Below are 24,172 nucleotides of genomic sequence, written 5' to 3' on the forward strand. Positions count from 1 at the left end.
TTCCATGTTTCTATGTTTCTATACAGGCTAAGTCAGTTAGGACTGAGATGAGAACTTTCTTCACATGGTGAATCTTTGGAATTTTCTGCCACATGAAGTGATGGAAACCAAGTCGCTTAAAGTATTTCTAGACACAAAAGGCATCAAGGGGTATGAGAAGAGAACAGGAATATGGTACTGAGATAGAGGATTGACCACATCTCTATTTGGCAGAGCAGGCTTGAAGTGTTGCTTGGTCTCCTCCTGCTCCTATTTTTTTTATGTTTCTGAGTTTTAATGCTGTACACAGTACTCCAGATGAAGTCTCACTAATGCCCTATATAACTGAAGCATAACTTCCTTACTTTTTTATTCAATTTCCCAAGCATAACATTCCATCAGCTTTCCTACCTACTTGTAGTACCTGCGTGCTAGTTATTTTGTGAATCATGCATTAGGATAATTGGATCCCTCTGTATTTCAGTTCTGAAATGTCACATAATTTGGATAACATGCTCTTCTTTTTCCTGCCAAAGTGGATCATTTCACATTTTCCACATTATACTCCATTTGTCAGATCTTTGCCCACTCACTTAACCTATCTGTATTTCTTTATAGTTTCTTATGTCCACTTTGCAATTAACTTTACTGCATATCTTTGTATTGTCAGCAAATTTAACAGCCGTACCTTCGCAGCTTTCTTCCAAGTCATTTATATTAAATATAAAAACAATCACAATGTAGATTGGATCCAGTTAGTTTTAAATAATTCCAGTAGCACGAAGAATTTTTTTTTTACAAATATTAATATGACCACAAATCTGGATAATATGCTTATGTTTTTATCCATAGATGTTTGTGTTGACAAGGCAAGGGTTGATCAATGTGAACAAATGCTTTCAGAATTGACTAGAAAGGTAAAGAACACTTTAATACCTTCAGTGCTATTGTCATAGGAAGCTATTTTCTCTTCAAATATTTGATTATATCAGATATGAAAATATAAGTGTCAATGAAGCCAATGAAAAGATTATTTAAACAGAGAGAAATGTTTGTTGGCAGTGTGTCTTTGTGATTTCTTTGGTGTGTCCCAATTTAAAAGAGCACCATTTGAAGGAAAGGTAACCTCTTTTGTTTTATTTTATTGGAATGGACAGAATCCATGAAATGTTGGAAACAACAATTTTAAAAATGTTTTATTAAAATCAGAATAAGGTGACAACAAGTTTTTCACTAAATTTTTAGTGAAATCAGTAATAGTTTCTTATGGTCTAGTTCCAATCAGAGGATATCGTCCTGAACCTGTTCCAAATAGAGCATGGATCCATATGTGGAATTATGATGTTGTAGCCATTAATGAGACTTGGCTGCAGGAGGGGCAGGGCTGGCAGCTCAATGTTCCGGGTTCCATTGTTTTTGACATGATAGAGGGGGAGGTATTAAGGGGGGAAGGGTGGCATTAATCATCAGGGAAAATGTCACAGCAGTGCTCAGAGAGGACATAATGGAGGGCTCGACTACCAAGGCAATTTAGGTGTAACTGAGGAATAGAAAAGGGATGACCACGTTAATGGGACTATATTATAGACCTCCCAATAGCCAGCAGAATTTAGAGGAGCAAATTTGTAGAGAGAGAGCAGACGGTTGCAGCAAATATAAAGTTGTGATAGTAGGTGATTTTAACTTTCCACATATTGCCTGGGACTCCCATACTGTAAAAGGACTGGATGGGATCAGGTTTGTCAAATGTGTTCAGGGAAGTTTCCTTAATCAATATGTAGAGGTCCCAACTAGAGAGAATATGATACTGGATCTCCTCTTAGGGAATGAGACAGGGCAGGTGACAGAAGTGAGTGTAGGGGAACACTTTGGATCTAGTTATCATAATTCCATTAGTTTCAAGATAGTTGTGGAGAAGGATCAGATTGGTCCTAGGGTTAAGATTCTAAACTGGAGGAAAGCCAGTTTTGATGGCATCAGAAGGGATCTGGCAGGCGTGTATTGGGATAGGCGGTTTTCCGGCAAAAAAATTGCTTGGTAAGTAGGAGGCCTTCAAGAGTGAAATATTGAGAGAACAGAATCTGTCTGTTCCTGTTAGGATAAAGGGTAAGGCTAGATTTAGGCAACCTTGGTTATTGAGGGATACTGAGGCCCTGGTAAAGAAATAGGAGGAGGATATCAGGTATAGGCAGTTAGGATCAAATGAGGTGCATGAGGTGTATAAGAAATGCAAGAGAACACTTAAGTTAGAAATCAGGAGGGCTAGAAGAGGACATCAGATTGCACTGGCAGACAAGGTGAAAGAGAATCCCAAGGGTTTCTATCGCTTTATTAAGAGCAAAAGGATAGCAAGGGACAAAATTGGTCTTCTTGAAGATCAGCTTGGTCATCTATGCGTGGAGCCAAAAGAGATGGGGAAGATTTTAAATGAATTTTCTGCATCTGTGTTTACTGTGGAGACAGACACTGAGTCGATAGAACTGAGGCAAAAGAGTAGTGAGGTCATGGACCATATCCGGATTACAGAAGAGGAGGTGCTTGCTGTCTTGAAGCGAATTCAGGTGGATAAATCCCCAGGGCCTGAAGAGGTATCCCGTCGGACGTTGTGGGAGGCTAGTGCAGAAATTGCAAGAGCCCTGGCAGAGATATTTAAAATGTCCTTAGCCACAGGTGAGGCGCCGGAGGACTGGAGGATAGTTGATATTCTGTTGTTTAAGAAAGGCTCTAAGAATAAGCCGGGAAATTATAGGCCAGTGAGCCTGATGTCAGTCGTGGGTAAATTATTGGAAGGTATTCTGAGGGACAGGATATATAAGTATTTGGATAGATAGGGTCTGATTAGGGAGAGTCAAAATGGCTTTGGTCGTGGCAGTTCATGTCCAACCAATCTAATAGAGTTTTTCAAGGAGGTTACTTGGAAGGTTGATGAATAGAAGGCAGTGGACACTGTCTACATGGACTTTAGCAAGGCCTTTGACAAAGTTCCGCATGGGAGGATGCTCCAAAAGGTTAAGTCGATTCAATGTTGGCTTAGCGGGAGAAGCCAGAGAGTGGTAGTAGATGGTTGTCTCTCTGATTGGAGGCCTGTGAGTAGTGGTGTGCCGCAGGGATCGGTTCTGGGTCCATTGTTGTATATCATCTGTACTAATGATTTAGATGACAATGTTGTAAACTGGATCAGCAAATTTGCGGATGACACCAAGATAGTGGACAGCGAGGAAGGCTATCAAAGTTTGCAAAGTGATCTGGACCAGCTGGAAAAATGGGCTGAAAAATAGCAGTTGGAATTTAATGCAAACAAGTGTGAGGTGTCGCACTTTATGAGGACAAACCAGGGTAAGATTTGTACAGTGACTGGTAGGGCACTGAGGTGTGTGGGAGAACAAAGGGACCTAGGAATACAGATCAGTAATTCCTTGAAAGTGGCATCACAAGTAGGTAGGGTCATAAAGAGCTTTTGGCACACTGACCTTCATAAATCAGGTCATTGCGTACAGGAGTTGGGATGTTACGTTGAAGTTGTACAAGACGTTGGTGAGACTAAATTTAGAGTATTGTGTGCAGTTCTGGTCATCGACCTACAGGAAGGATATCAATAAGCTTGAAAGAGTGCAGAGAAAATTTACACGGATGTTGCTGGGACTTGAGGACCTGAGTTACAGGGATAGGTTGAATAGATTAAGACTTTATTCCCTCGAGCGCAGGAGAATGAGGGGAGATCTTATAGAGGTATACAAAATTCTGAGGGGTATCGATAGGGTGAATGCATGCAGGCTTTTTCCCCTATGTTGGGTGAGAATTGAACTAGAGGTCATAGGTTTAGGGTGAAAGGTGAAATATTTAAGGGGAATCTGAGGGGGAGCTATTTCACTCAGAGGGTGGTATGAGTGTGGAATGAGCTGCCAACGGAAGTGATGGACGCGGGTTCAATTGTAACGTTTAAGAGAAGGTTGGATAGATACATGAATGAGAGAGGTATGGAGCACCATGGTCCGGGTGCAGGTTGATGCAGGCAGAAAACCAGGCTGGCATGGATTAGATGGGCCAAAGGGCCTGTTTCTGTGCTGTAGTGCTCTATGACTCCAAATACAAAAAGAGTAACTTGCTCCAAATACAAAAAAGTGTGAGTCTTCTTTAGGTCAGAGGACCATGTCACAGAAACCTGTATTTTATGTTCATCAGTCCACTGCAGGTTTTGTTTTAAATTGACAAATAAAAAAAAATTAAAACCATTTCATGTTGAATAATTTGGGCCTCACTGTACTTTCAAAAATTAAGACATGCATAATAATGCTAAAATCTGTTTGGTATCAGCAGAATCTGGTACAGTCGACATAAAGGTAATTTTATCTTCTAGATTGATGAAGAATTTACAGCTCGGCAAGAGGCACAGGCTCAAATGCAAAAAAAAGGAGAAGAAATCAATCAGCTTGAAGCTGAATTGCAGAGTCTCAGAGCTCAGGTAATGAAGCTTGCTAAACAATTTCTTTGATTTCCAAACTGTTGGTGTTTAAAGGACATTGATACTATACACAGAGGATGCAAAGGGAAAATATATATTTTGCTATTCAGCTGCAGTTTGTGATGATCAAAATTTTGTCAGCTGCCATTTTGTGAGTTTCTGTCCAGAATGCCTTGAGCTGTTAAATGCAAGGAATACACAATGTTAATTGACTTTTTTGGTTCAAAATTGATTTCAGATTTTTTTTGGCATCTGTTAATTAAAATTTTTTGCCTATGTTTTCGTTACACAATTACTGAGAACTTAATTGCAAAAGATGAAGGGCCACTACACTTTGACTCATTTTGACCAAATACAGGAAGTTTTTGTCTTGACCCCATTCTCTGTTTTGTAAGTAAGTTTATTTAAGCCAATGACAAACTTCGTTTTGTGAACAGTTTGTGTAATCGTGTGTGCCTTTTTTAAAGCATTCACGTTTTTTCTGTTTGAGCTTTTTCAAGTATTGCAGATAAATAAGGAAATAAAAATAGTTTTGAGCAATCATTTAAAAAATTCATTAATTTTGTATTCCATTCTTCCTGTGCTATTTTTTCTTCTGTAATCATTTGATCTTTCTGTTTGTTGCCATGTTTAAATATGTCTCTCCCTTGCTTTACTGCAGCATTCCAGTATCTTTGAACTGTTTAAGGCCCAATATTGATAGAATGGTGAAGGTGACATGTACTGAGTTGCAGTTGAATGCTGAAATGAGACAGAATGGTGCTGAAAAGCAGATTCTGTAATATGTATGAGCACGAGATTACCTGATGCCAGGAGGGATCAGGGAAGCTGAGATCAGGAAGACATGTATGATTGATATTGGCATGTGAGTGAAAGTGAGCAGTGAGAACAACAATCTGAAAGGAGGTGAGGTTATGCTGGCTTTGCAAATTATGTTAGAGGTTCAGTATTGCACTTGCAGGCTACTGACGAGATACAGACTTTGTAAAAGTTGTTGTCTAACAGTCAGTGATTTGGGTAATTTTACCCCAAATTTGGGTAACAACCTCAACTATTTAGGCAACAATAAAAACTAAAGAGGTTTAGAAGTGGTGAAACACCTTGAATTCGGTGCTGAGGTCCAACTCTGAATGAACAATTTGAAATCTTGATTTATGCCTCGTCATCTTGATTCATTGCATTGTTCTACCAACACATATTAAACATTTGAAGATTTTTTAAAAAATCTGATACCTATTACATAAAATAAACCAAACAAGATAAAGCATTTTTATTCAATTTAGTTCACAAAGATGTTATCAAAAAAAAATTACAGAATTGTTGTTTTATCTCCCCCATGTGTGGGACCTGTAATCTGTGACATGTATTTTTTTCAAATTAGTGACAAATGCAGCGTAAATATTGGTTTGTAATGACAATTAAAATTATGTTTTCAAGCCACAGAGATAATTTGCAAGAATCATTTGACATATAGTTCCAGGACACACTTATTTTGAAATTCAATGTCAAAGAAAGCTTAATATGTGCTTGTTTAAAATGAACAAAGCTGACTAATCACAACTGTAAGAACTATGTTTGTATCTCCCTGTTGTACAGGGAGGGTCAGGTGGCAGCAAGATAATTAACAAAGACATCACATTAGTTAGTCTAACAGTATGATGAAGTAGAACTGCCTGCCAACTTTAACCCACAACCATTAAAAATATAGTTAATGACTGATTGAAATGGAAGTAGGTTTCCATATTCATATTGTCATAGAAAAAATGTTACAGGAGGAGACCATGAGGCCCATTGTGTCTGTGTCAGTCATAAAAGAGCTACCCAACTATCCAACTTTCCAGCACTTGGTCCTCAGCCGTTTAGATCATGGCTCTTCCAAATACAGATCCAAGTACTTTTAAAATGTGGTGAGGATTTCAATATACCCCACCCTTTCAGGCAATGAGTTTAAGACCCCTGCCACTAAGTGGCAGCAGGGGGGAAGAAATCTTCATCTCTTCTCTGTCCTTCTGCCAATTAATTTAAATTTATGCTCACTTTTTTTGATTCCTGGGCTAAGAGAGCTGATTATCCTTCCAATTTAATCTTGGACCTTTGTAATTTTACATGCACAATCAAGTCTCCCTTCAGTCCCCTGTATTCAAAAGTTAGTGATCCCAGTCTCTCCTATCATTACTCATTGCTAAACTTTTCAATCCCTGGCAACATCCTTGTATATCTATTCTCCACCCTCTCCAGTGCAATCTCATCTTCCCTGTAATGTAGTGACCAAAACTATACACAAGGTCCCACATGATAGGCTGGTCCAGAAGGTTGGAATACATGGGATCCAGGGTGAGACAGCCAATTTGGATACAAAATAAATATCTAAATATCTAAAAATTGGCTTGGTGGTAGGAGGCGGAGGATGGTATTGGAGGGTTGCTTTTCAGATTGGACGCATGCAACCAGTGGTGGCCATGGGTTGGTGCTGGGTCCTTTTGTGTTAGTCTTATACTGTATATTAGTGATTTGGAAGAGAATGTAAGTAGCATTGGTAGTAACATTTTCCCTCCATAGATGCTGCCTGACCTGCCGAGTTCCTCCAGCATCTTGATTTTTGCATTATTCGTAAGTTTGCAGATCACACCAAAATTGGTGGTATCATGGTCGGTCAAGAAGGTTGTCTAAGGCTACAATCGGATATTGATCAACTGGGAAAGTGGGCAAGGGAATGGCTGATGCAATTTAACTCAGACAAGTGTGAAGTGATCCATTTTGGGAAGTTAAACGAGGCCAGAACATACACAGTGAATGGCAGGCCCCTAGGGAGTGCTGTAGAACAGCAAAACTTTGGGGTAGAAGTACATTGGTAATTATGTTATGATTGTCACATGTACCGAGATACAGTGAAAAGCTTTTGTTTGCATGCCATCCCCATCTGATCATTCCATACATAAGTACATCAAAGTAGTGCCAAAGGAAAAAAAAAACAGAATATAATGTTACAGAGACAGCTTAAAACAGTTACAGAGAAAGTGCAGTGTAGGTAGACAAATAAAGTGCAAGGGCCACGATGAAGTAAATTGAGAAATCAAGTGTTTATCTTTGGCATATAAGAGGTCCATTCAAGGGTCTTATAACAGCAGGACAGAAGCTATCTTTGAGCCTGGTGGCACATGTTCTCAAGCTTTTGTATCTTCTGCCCAATGGGAGGATGGAGGAGAGGGAATGACCGGGGTGGGAGGGGTCCTTGATTACGTTGGCTGCTTTCCCAAGGCAGTGGGAAGTGCAGAAAGAGTCAACGGAAAGGAGGCTAGTTTTCGTGATGGACTGGGTTGTGTTCACAACTTTCTGCAATTTCTTGCCATACCAAGCTATGACATATCTAGATTGGATGCTATCTATCATGCATCTCTAAAAATTGGTAAAAACCATGCTGAATTTCCTTAACCTTCTGAGGAAATAGAGGCGCTGGTGTGCTTTCTTGGAAAATAGCGTTCATGTGGCTAGACCAGGAAAAATTGTTGGTGATATTTACACCTGGGAACTTGAAGCTCTCAATCATCTCCACCTCAGTACCACTGATACAGACTAGGGTATGTAGTCTGCCCTGCTTCCTGGTCAATGGCCATCTCTTTTGTTTTGCTGACATTGAGGGGGAGGGGGTAGTTGTCTTAACACCATGCCACTAGGCTCTTTATCTCCCTCCTGTACTGCGTCTTGTCATTGTTAAAGATCCACCCACTATGGTGGTGTCATCTGCAAACTTATAAATGGAGTTAGAGCAGAATCTAGCCACACAGTCATGAGTATATAGGGAATAAAGTAGGGGGCTGATGATGCAGCTTTGCAGGGCACTGATGTTGAGGATAATCATGGAGGAGGTGTTGCTGCCTATCCTAACTGATTGTGCTCGATTTGCAGAAGGGGGGTGCCGAATCCCAGGTCTAGGAGTTTGGAGAAGAGTTTGTTCGGAATTATGGTATTGAAGATAGAGCTGTCGTCAATAAATAGGAGTCTGATGTATCGTTGTTATTCAGTTGTTGCAGAGATGAGTTTAGGGCCTAGGAGATGGTGTCTCCCACAAAATGGCAACACAGGTAGACAGAGATGAAGAAGGCATATAGTATGCTTTCCTTCATTGGCCAAGCTGTCAAGTATAGGAGTTGGGATGTCATGTTACCGTTGGACAAGTCATTGGTGAGGTTGCACATAGGAGTATTGTGTGCAGTTCTGGTTGCTGCATTATAGGAAGAATGTGATTAAGCTTGAGAAGGTGCAGAAAAGATTCACAGGAATGTTACATGGACTGGAGGGGTTGAATCATAAGGAGAGATTGGATAGACTGGGACTGTTTTTCCTGGAGTGAAGGAAGCTCTGGAGTGACCTTAGAGAGGTTTATAAAATAATGAGAGGCATAGGTAGGGTAGATACTCGGTCTTTTTCCTAGGTTGGGGAAGTCTAAAACCAGATGGCATAGCTTTAAGGTGAGAGGGGAAAGATTTAAAGGGGATCTTGGGGATAAATTTTTCATACAGAGTGTGTTGGGTATATGGATCAAGCTGCCAGAGGAAGCTGTAGAGACAGGTATAATTACAATGTTTAGAAGACATTTGGACAGATACATGGTTAGGAAAGATTTAGAGCGATATGGGCCAAACAAAGGCAAATGGGATTAGTGTAGGTTGGTATCTTGATCGGCTTGGACGATTTGGTCTTGAAGGGCTTGCTTCCATGCTATACAACTCTAAGAAAACTAAAGCTCTGCCATAATAGAGAAACAAAGGACTGCAGATGCTGGAATCTAGATGAAAAACCCAATGATGCTGGAGGAACTCAGCAGGCCAGGCAGCATCCGCGGAGAAAAGCAGGTGGCCAACATTTTGGGTCAGGACCCTTCTTCAGGACTGGAGATAGGAAAAGGGGAAGCCCAATATATAGGAGGGAAAAGGGTGGACAAAAGAGGGGAGGTGGGGTGGGCACAGGGAGGTGATGGGTAGATGCAGGTAAGAGATAGTGATAGGCAGGTGCGGGGGAGGGGAGAGCAGATCACTGGGGGATGGGTCAAAGGTGAGGAGAGAGGGAAAAAGAGAGGCTAGGAAAGGGAAGAAGAGAATAAGCATGTTGGGGGGTGGGGGGAATGTTGTGGTGAAGTGGGGTGGTGGGGATTACCTAAAGTGGGAGAATTCAATGTTCATGCCATTAGGCTGCAAAGTAGGGGTTGTATTCAATTCCAACAACTTCTCATTTTTTATATTCTGTGCTTACCTAACAAAAGAAAGCATTTCAACTGCCTTTTTAACCATCTTATCTATCTTCCTGCTACTTCTAAGAATCTATAGACAGATATTTTAATCTCTTTTTGTTCCTCTCCGTGTCATAATCCTCCCATTTATTGTGCATTCCCCAAATGGTTGCTCTTCCCCAAATACATTATATTGCATTTCCCTGGATTAAATTTCATTTGCCTAACTGACCAGGCCATCTATATGCTCCTCAAATTAAAGGCTGTCCTCCTCCCTGTCAACTATATGATCAGTTTTTGTATCATCTGCAAACTTCTTTATAAAGCTCCCTTGTGTTCAAGTCAATTGATAAGGAACTAAGTAACTTCAGCTCTACATTTGTTTAAATTAAGGAATAAATCCCATTGGGTCAAAAACATCTTCGGTTACTCAGACCTTAAAGGACTAGGAAATAAAAATACAGAATGCTTGAAAGAATCAGTAAGTCCTTGTGGAAAGTTAATGTTTCAAGTCAATAATTCTGTATTGATTTTTTAGCAGATGAAACATCACCAACATGAGACATTGATTTGTTTCTCCCGATATAGGTGCAGCCTGTCCTGTTGAGTAATTTCAGATTTCTGTTTTTATTTCATATTTCCAACATCTGCAGTTTTTTTTTGGTTTGCCATGAGAGATAATAGCTGGAAATTGTCAGGCAGTGTAAAAGTCATCCAATATGGTCATTGTGCATCATATCAGTGACTGTTTTGATAGTGGGCCTGCATCAGCAAACTTCAAAAGTGTTCAGAGATGTTAAAGTCCAGCTGCACATTTTTCTCTGAAGGTATAAAGCTGAGATTGTGTAGTAGTTAAACTGAGGCCTTTTGGGGTTAGTGGGACGTTGGTCATTGAAGTTCCTTTTTTTGGGGACTGGAGGGTGGGTTGGTGATGTTGGTATGTAGACATTGGAAAATGGATTGGGGCCTGAGTGCTGTTTTGGTTGACTTGAAGTTAGTGATGTGCGATATTGGGATAGAGATGGCGATTATGACCCAGATTGAGCGACTGAAGAACGGGGACAATGGGGGGATCTTTTAGGTCAAGTTTGATTGGGGCCAGGTGCAATTCGGCATTTAAGATCTAGGCCAATTGGGTAATGAGATCAATTGGTGCAGTAAGATGGAGATGGGGTTTTGATATTCTGGTTGATGGACTGGTGCCTGAAGCATGAAGGTAAATAATGGTAGTGTCTTAGTAGAGAATTGCATTAATAACCCATGACTGTTTTGGGAATGTCCAGGCCAATCTTGTTAATCTTCCTAAGTAACACTCTAAAAAGACTTGCATGAAGAATGAAGTCATTTAATGTGTGTCCAATGTGGAAAGGCATAGAAGTGCCCAGCTGAATTTCTGGAGTGATGCAACATAACTCTGCACTTGTCCATATGAAGTATGATTATGATAACTTCACTTTCTAATGCAAAGTGCTAAAATAAACAGCTCTTTGGTTTACTTGTTTGGTCACTGACCCACTGTGCTCCCATATATCTGAACTGGAAGAGCCACGTCGAGTCATAGAGCCATATAGCACGGAAACGGGCCCTTCGGCCCAACTGGTTCATGCCGACCAAAATTCCCAACCAAGCTAGTCCCATTTGCCTATCCTCTAAACCTTTCCTATCCATGTACCTGTCCAAGTACCTTTTAAATGTTGTTAATGTAAATACAATTTTCTTAAGAAAATGTCATGAATTTGATGAGTATTTATGGATCTTAGTCTACCAAAGAGTTGATGCTTTCAGGAAACCAAGTAGAAAGACTGTCAGAACATTATTTTGATGGAATTTTGGACTAAAATTTAAATTTTGTAGGTCTAATTTCTCAATTTTTTTCTTAAGCTTACAGGATCATCAATAAATCTTTTGGCCACAATGTCCAGTGCAGAAAGTGGAGTGGCAAAAGACAATTCTCCATGTCAAATTGGAGTGCCACCACCACCTCCATTGGTAGCAGGATCTGGAATACCTCCTCCTCCTCCTCCTCCTCCTCCACCTCCTCCTCCTCCACCTCCACCTCCACCTGGATTTACAGGTGGGCACTGCTCTCCAACTCCTCATTTGCTGCCACATGGATTGAAAGCTAAAAAAGACTTCAAACTGGATATTAATATGAAAAGAATCAACTGGTGTAAGGTATGTGTCATTTTCCAAAAAAAGGTAAATAAATAAATAAATAGATTTTGGTCAGAAACTATAAAGGGTAGTGAAGAGAAGCAATCTTTCTGGCAAACTCAAGAATATCATGGCATGTATTTTCATTGATAAAATTTCAATATAATCACTTTTCCTTCTGTACTCTGATAGTAATAAACTCATTGTAGACTTTTCCCTACTTTGATTCAGCTTTGCTTGCAGGATTTCATTCTGACATTTATTGCCATTAATCTGTTTGAATTGTCAATTCATGGATCCATTGTTCTTTCTCCTTGGCAGCTTCAGACTTGTGCAGTTCATTCAACATTAAGTATTAAGTATTACCAGCAGAAAATTGGTTTGCAGAGTTCAATCACAGTTCAGACTGACTAAAAAAAATTTTAAATCATTGTGTCTACAGTTCAATATTAATATGTGTATATTGTCCACATTTTTTTCGAAAAAGTGACGAACTTTTGATTTGATTTTGATTCTTATTAAAGCAGAGGTTACAGAAAATGAGTACTTACTTATTGTTATCTTCTGTCATTGTTTGGAGTTAGTGACCAAACACAACTTTTGTCACATCAACTTGCTATACCCAGCAAATGGAATAAGTAAAAACATGCAAAATATAACTGTTTTTCAATGCAACATTTACCTTCAGTGTGTAAAGGCAAAATTTTGCCTTTTTTTTCCCTCATTAGTAGCTTCACTGAACGTGGAAGCATGAAATAAATAAACCTTAAATGCTTTTCAGTGTACACATTCACATCATATTGGCGTAGACATAAAGTTACAGACATCAAGTGCCAACCTCCCCCCTCAGTTGTCATAAAACAACAGCATTTTAAATTAGGTTTGTCCTTTGTCTGATGTAATTTTGATCAGTCTTCTGTTCTATTTGCAATGCAACCAAAGTGCAATTCTTGTCAAAACAGGAGGAAACCTGCAGGTAAATAACCTACATCTTAAAAAAAATACTGAAATCTTGCCTGTGGCAAGAAATTAATGTAAACTTTAAACTTTGCCATATTTGTCCCAATGAAATTAATCAAGTAACAAGTCTCAGAATCTCAGAAAATTAATGATTCCAAGGATATTGTGAACACCTGTTATAAATTGGCACATTGATTCATCAAAAACAACAAAGTGAAAGTTGGGGTAATATTTGTTTGAAGTTGTGCATAGTTTGTAGTTCCTGCAAGTACCAATAATATTTTCACCATGTTATTTTGTTGATAAGCTCAATAAAAGCAGAAAATTGGACACGATGGGCTTAAAAGTTAAGAAAGCATTTAGAAAATGATTTATGAAAATCTACAAGGCACTTTTGAAAACAAATTCTGATAACTCAGGAGAGCTCACCTGTGTGTAAAAAAACAAAATACCTATTCAAGGGTTAATGTAGGTCCCTTCCAGCCTGAGATAGGAAATATTATATTGGGGAATAAAGAAATTAAATACATGCTTTGTGTCTGCCTTCACATAAGATGAGACAAAAATCTTCCTGGAAATAGTTAAGAGGAAGAGATTTAAAGTTAGCAAAAAGCCAGTAAATCCCCGGAACCTGATGACTTGCATTCCAAGGTTTTGAAAGAGACAGTAATGGCGAGGGTGGATGCACAGCTTGTTGTCTTCAAAAATTCCATTGATGCTCAAACGATTCACATAGCATGCAAGTAACAAATGTAACCCCTTTGTTAAGAAAGAAGTAAAAGAAAAAATGGTGAATTACAGACCAGTTAATCTGACCTCACTAATTGGGCAAATGCTGAATCCATTATTAAGGAAGTTCTAACAGGAATTTTGGAAATAATAATGAACTTGGGCAGAGTCATCATTGATTTATGAAATGGAAATCATGTTTGACAAATCTGTAGAGTTTGAAGTTGTAAATAGCAGAAATGGTAAAAGGGAACCAATGGATGTGGTGTATTTGGACTTTGTGAAGGCCTTTGATGTGCCTCTCAAAATTGGAGCACATGGGATTAGTGATAATATGCTGTAATGGATTCAGGATTGGAAAATGATTTGGAAGAGGGGACCAAGTGTAATGTATCTGAGTTTGCTGATGATGCAAAGCTGGATAATTGTGAATTGTCAGGAGGATACAGAACATCCTCAGGAGATTAAGACTGGTCAAGTTAATTGAAAAGGACATGGTGGATGGATATAATGTGGAAAAAACATGAGGTCATCTACTGAGTAAAAATAGAAAAGTGGAATATTTTTAAATGATGAGAGATTGAAAGGTGTTTGCGTTCAGAAAGACCTTGATGTCCTTGTACATGAATCACTAAAAGTTAACACACAGCAAGCAATCAGGAATGCAAATGGTAAGTTGGTCTTTATTGGAAGAAGATTTGAGTAACAATGACTTACTGAAATTGTATTTGATTCAGGTGAGGCCACATCTGGAATATTGTCCACAAATCTTGTCTCCTAACCCAAAGAAGGATATATGTGCAATATATATCCACAAAGAGTACCTCAAAGGATTACCAGATTTACTCCTGGAAAGGGTGGTGGGGGGGGTGGAGGTGGAATTGTACTATTGAGGCAAGATTAAGCAGACTCGGCCTTTGCTCTCTAGAGTTTGGAAGCATGAGAGGTGATTTCATTGAAATTTAAGGGGCTTGACAGGTGGATGTAAGGATGACGTTTCCCCTGTCTGATGTGCCTGGAATAAGTTTGTCGCTGTCTCAGAATAAGGGGGGTGTCCATTCAGGATAGAGACGAGAAAACATATCTTCACCTAGAAGGTTTCCCCCGGGTGTTCCAATTTCCTCCCATATCCCATAGATGTGCTGGTTGGTTGCTTCATTGGGCCACTGTAAATCACCTGTAGCGTAGGTAGATGGTAGGGGAATCGGAGAGGCGTTGATGGATTTGTTAGAGAGAATCAGTTACTAGGCATAAGTTAAGGAATGAGATTGATGGGATTGCACTGAGATCTAGCTGATACTAGATGGCTGAATGGCCTGCGATGTCACGAGAAAGTGTGAAAGCATATAAGTTGCGGATAATGAATCTTGAAACTTTCCGTTTAAGAGATTTGTGGAGCTCAGTTGCCGAGTGATCGATACATTTTCAGATATTAAGGAAATCCAAGGCTATTGGGTTAGTACAAGAAAGTGACACTGAGTTTGAAAATCAGCCATGATTTTAATAAATGATGAATCAGGTGCAAGGGGCCTTATTGCCTACCCTTGATTCCGTTTCTTTTGTTCTGGTGTGGATTTTGATAGAAGGTAATTTGCAACCATTTTTTCCATGCTAGTTCACATTTCTAAAGTCCAGATTAATTTAAAACATAATAATTGCATCAGGAAAGAAAGTGGAAAATTGTTTGATGATCATGGAATTTGTATTTCATGTTGAAGTGTTTCCCATATGTCACTTGTCCTGAAGTGAGCTGGCTGCAATAATCTATCCAACACTGAGAATTGGACTTCCCTTTTCCTAACGTCAGTTGCCATTACATAACAGTCCAGACAAATCAGCTGAGATAAAGATTGGAATATACACAGAAAAGCAAGTTTGAAGCTGAAATATAAGCTATGCAAAAAAAGAAAATAATTACAACACATGAGCAAATGCAACAAAGGTTCACTAGCTTCCTGGGATGATAGGAATGTCCTTTCAGGTAATACCGAACAAAATGGGACTATTATCTGGAAGTTCGATGAACAAGAGGTGATCTTTTTTAAAACTTAACAATCTGAGGGTGCCTCGAGTATGTTTCCCTGCAGAGATGTGTAGAATTAGATGTCATAGTATCTGGCTAGGGGTTTGACTGAGCTGAGGAGGAATTCCTTTTTCAGTGAATCTTTGGAATTCTCTACAACAATTCTCTTTGGATGTTGAATTATTAAGTATATTCAGGTCTGAGGTAGACAGATTTGTTGACTTCCGGTGAATCAAGGGTTATAGCAATAAAACAAAATATGCAGTTGAGGTCGAGGTTCAGATATGCCAGGACAGAGCAGACTTGAGGAACCAAATGACCTATTCCCCTCTCGCCTATATTCCCATATGAAGCAATTATTGTCAACATATATAAATTGGTTTCCTAAGAGCCATAGAATTTGCTATGCAGTAATTATCATTTTGTATTCTATTTAAAACCTCATTTAGATCTCATGCAACAATGCGTTACATTTTCAGGATATTTTACCTCCAGATTAGTTCATAAATATCTGAAGTTCTCATCAGTTCAATAGATTTACAGTCCTATAACTGTGTGCTTGATTGTTAATTGTTCTCCGAAGTAGCTGAAGCATTGCTTAGTTGTAATAGACTAATGCAAATAATAGACTGATCAAAAAAAAGATTGCCATCCCCTTAATAAACAGTAAGATCTATATCTCACAATTCATTTAAAAAATAAAATAAAGAAATTGGCCAGTTGGTGGGGGAACAGAATGAAATTGTTGAAGTGGTTGTAGCGACTCAACAAAGAATTGACGAAAGGTTGAGGTGAGATTTTGGGAGAGAGATTTGTGGAGCCAGAGGAAGAGGTTTAGGTGTTAAATTTGCTCGTTATGATTTTTATAAGTGACTTGGATGAGGATGTGTAAGGGTGGGTTAGTAAGCTTGCAGATGGCATGAAAGTTGGTGGTGTTGTGGATAGTGTAGAAGGTTGCTGTAGATTACAACAGGGCATTGATAGGATACAGAGCTGGGCTGAGAAGTGGAAGATGGAGTTCAACCCTGAAAAGTGTGAAGTGACACACTTTGGAAGATCGAATTTGAAAGCAGAATACAAGGTTAATGGCAGGACTCTTGGCAATGTGGAGGAACAGAGGGATCTTGGGGTCCACATCCATAGATTTCTCAAGGTTGCCGCACAAGTCAATAGGGTTGTTAAAGGCGTCTGGAACGTTGGCCTTCATTAGTCGGAGTATTGAGCTCAAGAGCTGCGAGGTGATGATGTAGCTCTATAGTACTCTGGTCAGACCACACTTGGAATATTGTGTTCAGTTCTGGTTGGCTCATTATAGGAAGGATGTGGAAGCTTCAGAGAGGGTGCAGACGAGATTTACCAGGATGCTGCCTGGATTAGAGAGCATGTCTTATGAGGATTAGTTGAGCGAGCTAGGGCTTTTCTCTTTGGAGCAAAGGAGGATGAGGGGTGACCTGATATAGGTGTACAAGATGATAGGAGGCATAGATTGAGTGGACAGTCAGAGACTTTTTCCCGGGGCAAAAATGGCTAACACAAGGGGACATAATTGTAAGATGATTGGAGGAAGGGGGATGTCAGAGATAGGTTTTTTTTACACAGAATGGTGGGTGCGTGGAACATGCTGTCTGCAGAGGTTGTGGGGACAGATACATAAGGGACATTTAAGAAACTCTTGGATAGCCACATGAATGATAGAAAAATGGAGGGTTATGTGGGAGGGAAGGGTTAGGTACATTTTGGAGCAGGATAAAATGTCAGCATAACATCATGAGCTGAAGGGCCTATACTATGCTGTAATATTTTATGTTCTAAATGAATACTTCTGATCTGTGTTCACTAAGGAGAAGGACATGATAGTTGGAGAACTCAGGGAGTGGGGATGTGGGGTGAGCAGTGAAAGTCTAGAACATGTTATCATAAGAAGGGCGAATGTATAGGTGCCTCAGTGGCCTTAAGGTTGGATAAATCCTGTGGTTCTGTTGAAGTGTATCCTTGGTTGCTAAGACAAGAGGGAAGATTGCTGTGGCACTGAAAGAGATCAAGTGCTAGACTTATGATGCACTTTATTCAAGAAAGGCAGCAGTGATAAGCAAGGTAATTACAGGCCTGTGAGTCTCATGTCAGTGTGCGGGAAGACATAGGAGAAAGATTCTGAGGGATGGAGTTAATCTACACTTGGAAAGGCAGGGGTTTATAAGGGTGGGTCAGCATGGAATTGTTGGTATAAGTTCCTGTCTGACTAATTTGATTGAGAATTTTGAAGAAGTAACAAGATATATTGATAAAGGCAGTAGGGTTGATGTAGTTTACATAGACTTCAGTAAGGGCTTTGATGAAGTTCAACAGGGAAAGTTAGTCCAAAACACAAGAAAACGTGAGATCCAAGGCAAATTTGGTGAATTGGATCCAAACCTGCCTTGGTAACAGAAGACGGAGGGAGATGATAAAAGGTTGTCTTTGTGATTGGAAGCCTGTGGCCAGTGGCGAACCACAGGGGTTGGTTCTGGAACACTTGCTATTTATCATATACATTAATAATTTGGATATGAATGTTGGAGATATTAGCAAGCTTGCAGATTGCATGAAAATTGGTGGTTGTATTGCTGATGGTAAAAAATATAGTCTTAGACTTCAGACTAGTTTTGATCAGCTGATAAATTGGGCAGAGCTATGGCAGGTGGTATTTAATCCTCATAAGTGTGAGATGATGTACCTTGGAAGGTCTAATAAAAGTAGAATATGCACCATGAATATGGGGCCTAAGGAGGAACAGAAATCTTGGAGGATTAAACCCATAGATCCCCAAAGGTGGCAGCACAGGTAGATAAGGTGGTGAAGAACGCATATATGATTAAAGGCCTTTATTGGCTGGGGCATAGAATATAAAAGCATGGAGTTTATATTTACAACTTTATAAAACATTGATTAGGCCATAGCTAGAATATTGTGTGAGGTTCTGGTTTCCATTCTATAGGAAGGACTTGATTGCACTGGAGAGGGTGCACAAGAGATTTACCAGGATGTTGCCCAGGATGGAGCATTTCAGTTATGAGGAAGGATTGGATATGCTGGGTTTGTCTTCCTTGGAGCAGTGGAGGCTGAAGTGGGGACCTGACAGAGGTTTACAAAATAATGAGGATACAACGAATTCCCAAAAGAAATGTTTCTTTTAAATAATCAAGAGCTCAAAGTCATGTCAATCTAACTGACTTCATTGTTACAACTTCCAGTTACTTGAGGTTACAGATATTATCCGATCTTGGATATCCAGTCCTTGCAGGTTTTCTTTTGGAGTACATGCATTGATATTGATTGAATCTCCAGCCTGCTGACTTTGAGAAAATTTTGGCCACTCCTCATACAGTTAAGCCGGCTGGTGCAAACAAGCAGGCGGGTAAAAATTCTCTCTTTCTCTCTTTCTCTCTTTCTCTCTTTCTCTCTGTTTCACACATTTTGTTACACTTCGCATTCCACAAGTGTACTTAATGTATGCTTGTTTATTTTTTTCTTTAAGCAATGTTGGTGTCAATCTGGCCACCGCCTGACAAATCCAATCATGCCAGACATTTGGTCAGTAAATGTGCCATCTTTATCTTCTCTCACCATTGTTCAGTTCAGCTCCCCTGACTCCACAGCTCCTCTCTCACAGTTGTTACAGTGATCATGCCTTGGTTAGGTAACATACTGCACTTTCCTCAGTAACTAGGGTTTTTAACAATCAATGATTTAGATTCAGATTAGTTTATTGTCCTATACACCAGGGTGCAATGAAATACCTTGCCCGTGCAGAGCTCACAGGGTAAACAGTATACATGGTAGTAATAAATACAGCGACAAGCACAAAAACAATGGAATGGTCCAAAGTATGGTTGTGCAAACTGAGGTAGTGCAAAATGAAATGCCAAAGTGACAATAATGGAGGTATGAATACCTTATTAAACAATACCAACACACTAGGTTATATATATGTACGTGGACATGCCAACTACTGCTATATTATTACGAGAGACATAGATATAGTTTAAAGTGAGAAACTTTTCTCTGTAATAGTGATGTCTAAAATCAAAAGGCATAGGTTTAAGGTGAAGAATTAGAAGTTAAGGGATCTGAGGAAAATGTTTTTCACCAAGAGGGTGGTTGCAATCTGGAAGCACTACCTGAGAAGGTGATAGAAGCAGGTACTCTCTGAACATTTAACAAGCATCTGGACGAGCACCTAAATTGCCAGGGGGGTAAAGGCTACAGACCAAGTACTGTTAAATGAGCTTTGTGTAGATGGATACAATGGTCAGCATGGACATGGTGGACTGAAGGGCCTTTTTCTGCACTGTATGACTCTGACTCCAAGAAGCAAAGGCCATCTCGGAGTTCTTGAACCCCCAGCTCCATAAGAACCACCAGTGAGGACGGCAGAAACTCTTTATGAATCAAACCATAGTCCGTTAGTGGCTCCAGTTACTAGAAGTTACTAGTATGCAAATATTTGACATGAATGCATTGTTATTCGGTTTCTCATTCCTTACTCATGTGTTTGATTTGGTATTACTTCCTGTATGATCATGTTGTTATCCTACACAGATATATTTGCATCCCTGTCTCCACTTGAACTGAAATCTATCATAGCATCTTCTGAATTTTTTTTTGGAATTTCGACTGTTAAGCCTCTTATTCTGGTACCCTGTAGGCATCATTAGATCACAGAATGTCTATTCCCTAATTATGGGGCCTCTCTGAACTTCCAAATCTCATTATTAGTCTTTCTTATTATCTTCTGATTCACTCCTTGCTCCAAAGTGAAGCAATGCTTCTTTAACTTCCCTTCTCCCTCTTTTCTTGATTTTCTTTTATTGTGAATGAATATATTTAATATCCAGGCTCTTGGGGTTTTATCACAGCTATTTCATACAACCTGTTTTGCTCTTCCTTCTCACTTGATTGTTGATAAAACTGTTATTTCTAATTTGAGGAATGCCTGTATCAGGGAATTTGTCTTTCAGAAGCCTTTCTTGCTCAGTTATGCTGTGGAATAAGTCTGCTGTAGGATACTACAGTTTTAAGACGTTCCTGGATTTGTGATCCTGAAAATTTAGCAGCTTCATAATACACAAGAACATCCATAAGACATCCTGCATTAGCTTAGCTTTTGGTCCTGTCACAGCCATATTCTTTGTTGCTTCAGACTGGATCAGAATTCATTTATATTTGTAGGTCTTCTTGGGCTTGCTAGCAAATTCCAATTTGGACCAAGTCATTGTCAACCTTCTGCAGCTAAATTAACTGTGAGTTGCATTTATTTGCTTCTCAAAACTCAGGCAGTCTTGAATGTTTTTATTTCTTTTCCACAGAAAATACAAACCAAATCATTGAGAATACTCTGAAGAAAGATCAAGTTTTGGTCTGTAGGGGATTTTAGGGTTATGGGGAACAGGGAGGAAAGTGGAGTCGAGGCCACAAACAGATCAGCCATTATCTGGGTGAATGGCGGAGCAAGTTCAAAGAGCATTTGTCCAATTCCTGCTTTTCCTTTTTTTTTGTTATTGTACAAGTAAACATAATTTTGTTCACAAATTCTATATTTCAGCTGCAGGTATTTGCAGCACAATTATAATCTGTTGCTTTGGTCAGAATTTAATGCTTCTGGCCATTTAAATTTTTTTGAAGGTCCTTTACAGTTTGAATGTTCAAATATAATCCATATTATTGAGTTAAATCCATCTAAGTAAAAGTGTGAACTGTTTTTTTTGTGAAGAAGATTTATGTTAATAGGACATTAAAAAAAATGTCTTCTGTGAAGGAAGGTGATTAACTGTGGAACTTTATTTTCTAAGCTGCTTAAGCTTGACATTCACCTCGAATTTGGTGAGGCTAGAAAATTAGTGTGTAACCTTATTTGTAGATGTCAAAGAATTAAAAGTTGCCTTCAAATTAAAATCCATACTAATTTCATAGAAATTTTTGATCTCTAATTTAGAATAGAACAGTGCAGCACAGGAACAGGCCCTTCGGCCCACCACGTCTGCACTGACCATCTTGCCAATCTGACAAATCTGATCTGCCTGAACCTGGTCCATATCCCTCTATTCCCTGTCCATGTGTCTGTCTAAATGCCTCTCAAACGTTACTATCATATCTGCTTCTACTTAGTGTGGCAGCACTTTCCAGCTACCCACCACATTGCATAAACAAAAAAAACTTGCCCTTCTCATCTCCTTTATTCTTTGTCCCCTTCACCTTAAAACATATGCCCTCTCGTATTTGACATTTCCACCTGAGGGAAAAAACTCTAACCATCTACCCTATCTTTGCCTCTCTATGACTAGGCAGCCACTCAGCCTCCAATGCTCTCGAGAAAGGTTTGTCCAACCTCTCCATATAGCTGTTACACTTCATTCCAGGCAAAGTCCTGGTGAACCATTTCTGCACTCTCACCAAAGCCTCCACGCCTTTCCCGTAGTGTGGCGACCAAAACTCCAAACATAGCCGAATTGAAGGTTTATACAGCTGCAACTTAACTTGCCAACTTTTATGCTCAATGCCCTGACTGAGGAAGGCAAGCATGCCTTCTTTACCATTCTATCCACTTGTGTTGCCACTTTGAGGGAGCTATGGACTTGTTCCCCAAGATTCTCCTGTACATCAATGCTGCCATTTACTGTATACTTTACTCTCGCATTCGACCTCACAGAATGGATCACCTCATACTTGTCCTGATTAAGCTCCATCTGCCATTTCTCCACCCAATTTCCAACTGAGTTATATCCTGCTGCATCCTTTGACAACTTTGCTCACCATTCACAACTCCACCAATTTTCATATCATCTGCAAATTTACTAATTAGACCACCTACATTTTCATCTAAATCATATATATATAATGTAACAAACGACAGAAGTGCTAGCACTTATCTTTGTGGAATACCACTGGTCACAAACCTCTAGTCAGAAAAACACCCCTCCACCACTACTCTCTGTCTTCTATGACTAAGCCAATTTTGTATCAAATTTACTAACTCATTATAAATCCCTTGTGAGTTAATCTTCTGGACCAGCCTACCATGAGGAACCTTGTCAAATGCTTGACTAAAATCAATGTAAACAAGATCCACTGCCGTACCCTCATTAATTTTTTTTAAAATTTTGTTTACAGCGTGGTAATAGGCCCTTCCGGCCCAACGAGTCCGCGCCACCCATTTTTTAAACCCATATTAACCTACCTGTACGTCTTTGCAATGTGGGAGGAAACCGGAGCACCCGGAGGAAACCCACGCAGACACGGGAGAACGTACAAACTCCTTACAGACAGCGATGGGAATCGAACCCCGATCTCTGGCACTGTAACAGTGTAGTGCCAACCGCTACGCTATTTACCGTTTACTCAAATAGCTCAATCAAATTTATGAGACAGGACTTCCCTGCATTAAAGGCATGCTGACTTTCCTGAATAAATCCATGCTTTTTCAAATGTGAGTAAATCATGTCCCTAGAAATCTTCTCCAGTAATTTCCTTGCCACCGATGTCAGGCTCACCAGCCATAATCCCCTGGATTGTCACTGTTCTTCTTTTTAAACAATGGCATAACACTGGCTATTCTCCAGACTTCTGGAACTTTGCCTGTGACTAAAGAAGATCTCTATCACGACTTCAGCAATCTCCTCTCTTGCCTCCTTTGGTATCCTAGGATAGATTCTACCAGGTTCTAGGTACATATCCACCTTAATATCTTTCAAGAGACCAAACATCTCTTCCTTAATATCGGCATGCCTTGGAACATCAATATATCTCTCCCCGATCTCACCATCATCCATGTCCTTCTTGGTGAATACCAATGCAAAATATTCACTTAGGACCTCAACCACTTTCTCTGGCTCCATACATAAATCCCTTTGTTTGTCCTTGAATGGACCTACCCTTTTCCTAGCTACCCTCTTGCCCAAATATACAGATAAAATGTCATGAGGTTCTCCTTAATCCTACTTGCCAAGGACACTTCATGGCCCCTTTTAGTCTTACTTATTCCTTGTTTAAGTTCTTTTCTGCTTCCCTTATATTCCTCAAGGGCCTTGTCCAATTTAAGCTTCCAAAACCTTATGTATGCTTCCTTTTCCTTTTAGACTAAACTAAGAATATCTCTTACAATCCAAGGTTTGTGAACCTTGCCAAACTTCTCTTTCATCCTCACAGGAATATGCTGGGCCTGAACTCTAACCAGTTAACCTTTAAAAACTTCCACATGTCAGATATAGAGTTACCCTCAAACAACCACTCCCAATCTACTTTTCCCAGTTCCTGCCCAGTACTATTGTAAATGGCCTTCCCGTCAATTTAACACTTTCACCTGAGGACCAGTCTTAGCCTTATCCATAACTATTTTAAAACTTAGAGAATTATGATCACTGTTCCAAAAATGCTGCCACGCTGAAACTTTGATCACTTGCCCAGCACATGGTCTAGTTGGAATATCTACATATTGTTTCAAGAAACCCTCTTGGACGCATCTAACAAATTCTGCACCATCTCAGCCCCTGACACTAAAGGAGTACCAGTCAATATTGGGGAAGTTAAAATCACCCACTACAACAACCTCGTTGTTATTACATCTTTCCATGATCTGCCTACTTGTCAGTTCCTCTATCTCCTG

The 24,172-nt window shown here is 39.6% G+C and overlaps 1 protein-coding gene across 1 annotated transcript in view; it reads left to right on the plus strand.

Moving 5' to 3' along the window:
• Positions 1-24,172, plus strand: part of LOC127575822 (protein diaphanous homolog 3-like) — a 421,273-nt gene that overhangs the window by 125,637 nt on the left and 271,464 nt on the right. Inside the window, exons 14-16 of the mRNA XM_052025958.1 lie at positions 832-896; positions 4,337-4,441; positions 11,550-11,843. Coding sequence (XP_051881918.1) covers positions 832-896; positions 4,337-4,441; positions 11,550-11,843 — 464 coding nt within the window. The remainder of the gene's footprint in view (positions 1-831; positions 897-4,336; positions 4,442-11,549; positions 11,844-24,172) is intronic.

Source organism: Pristis pectinata, chromosome 11 (genome assembly GCF_009764475.1).
Source record: "Pristis pectinata isolate sPriPec2 chromosome 11, sPriPec2.1.pri, whole genome shotgun sequence".
Lineage (NCBI taxonomy): Eukaryota > Metazoa > Chordata > Chondrichthyes > Rhinopristiformes > Pristidae > Pristis > Pristis pectinata.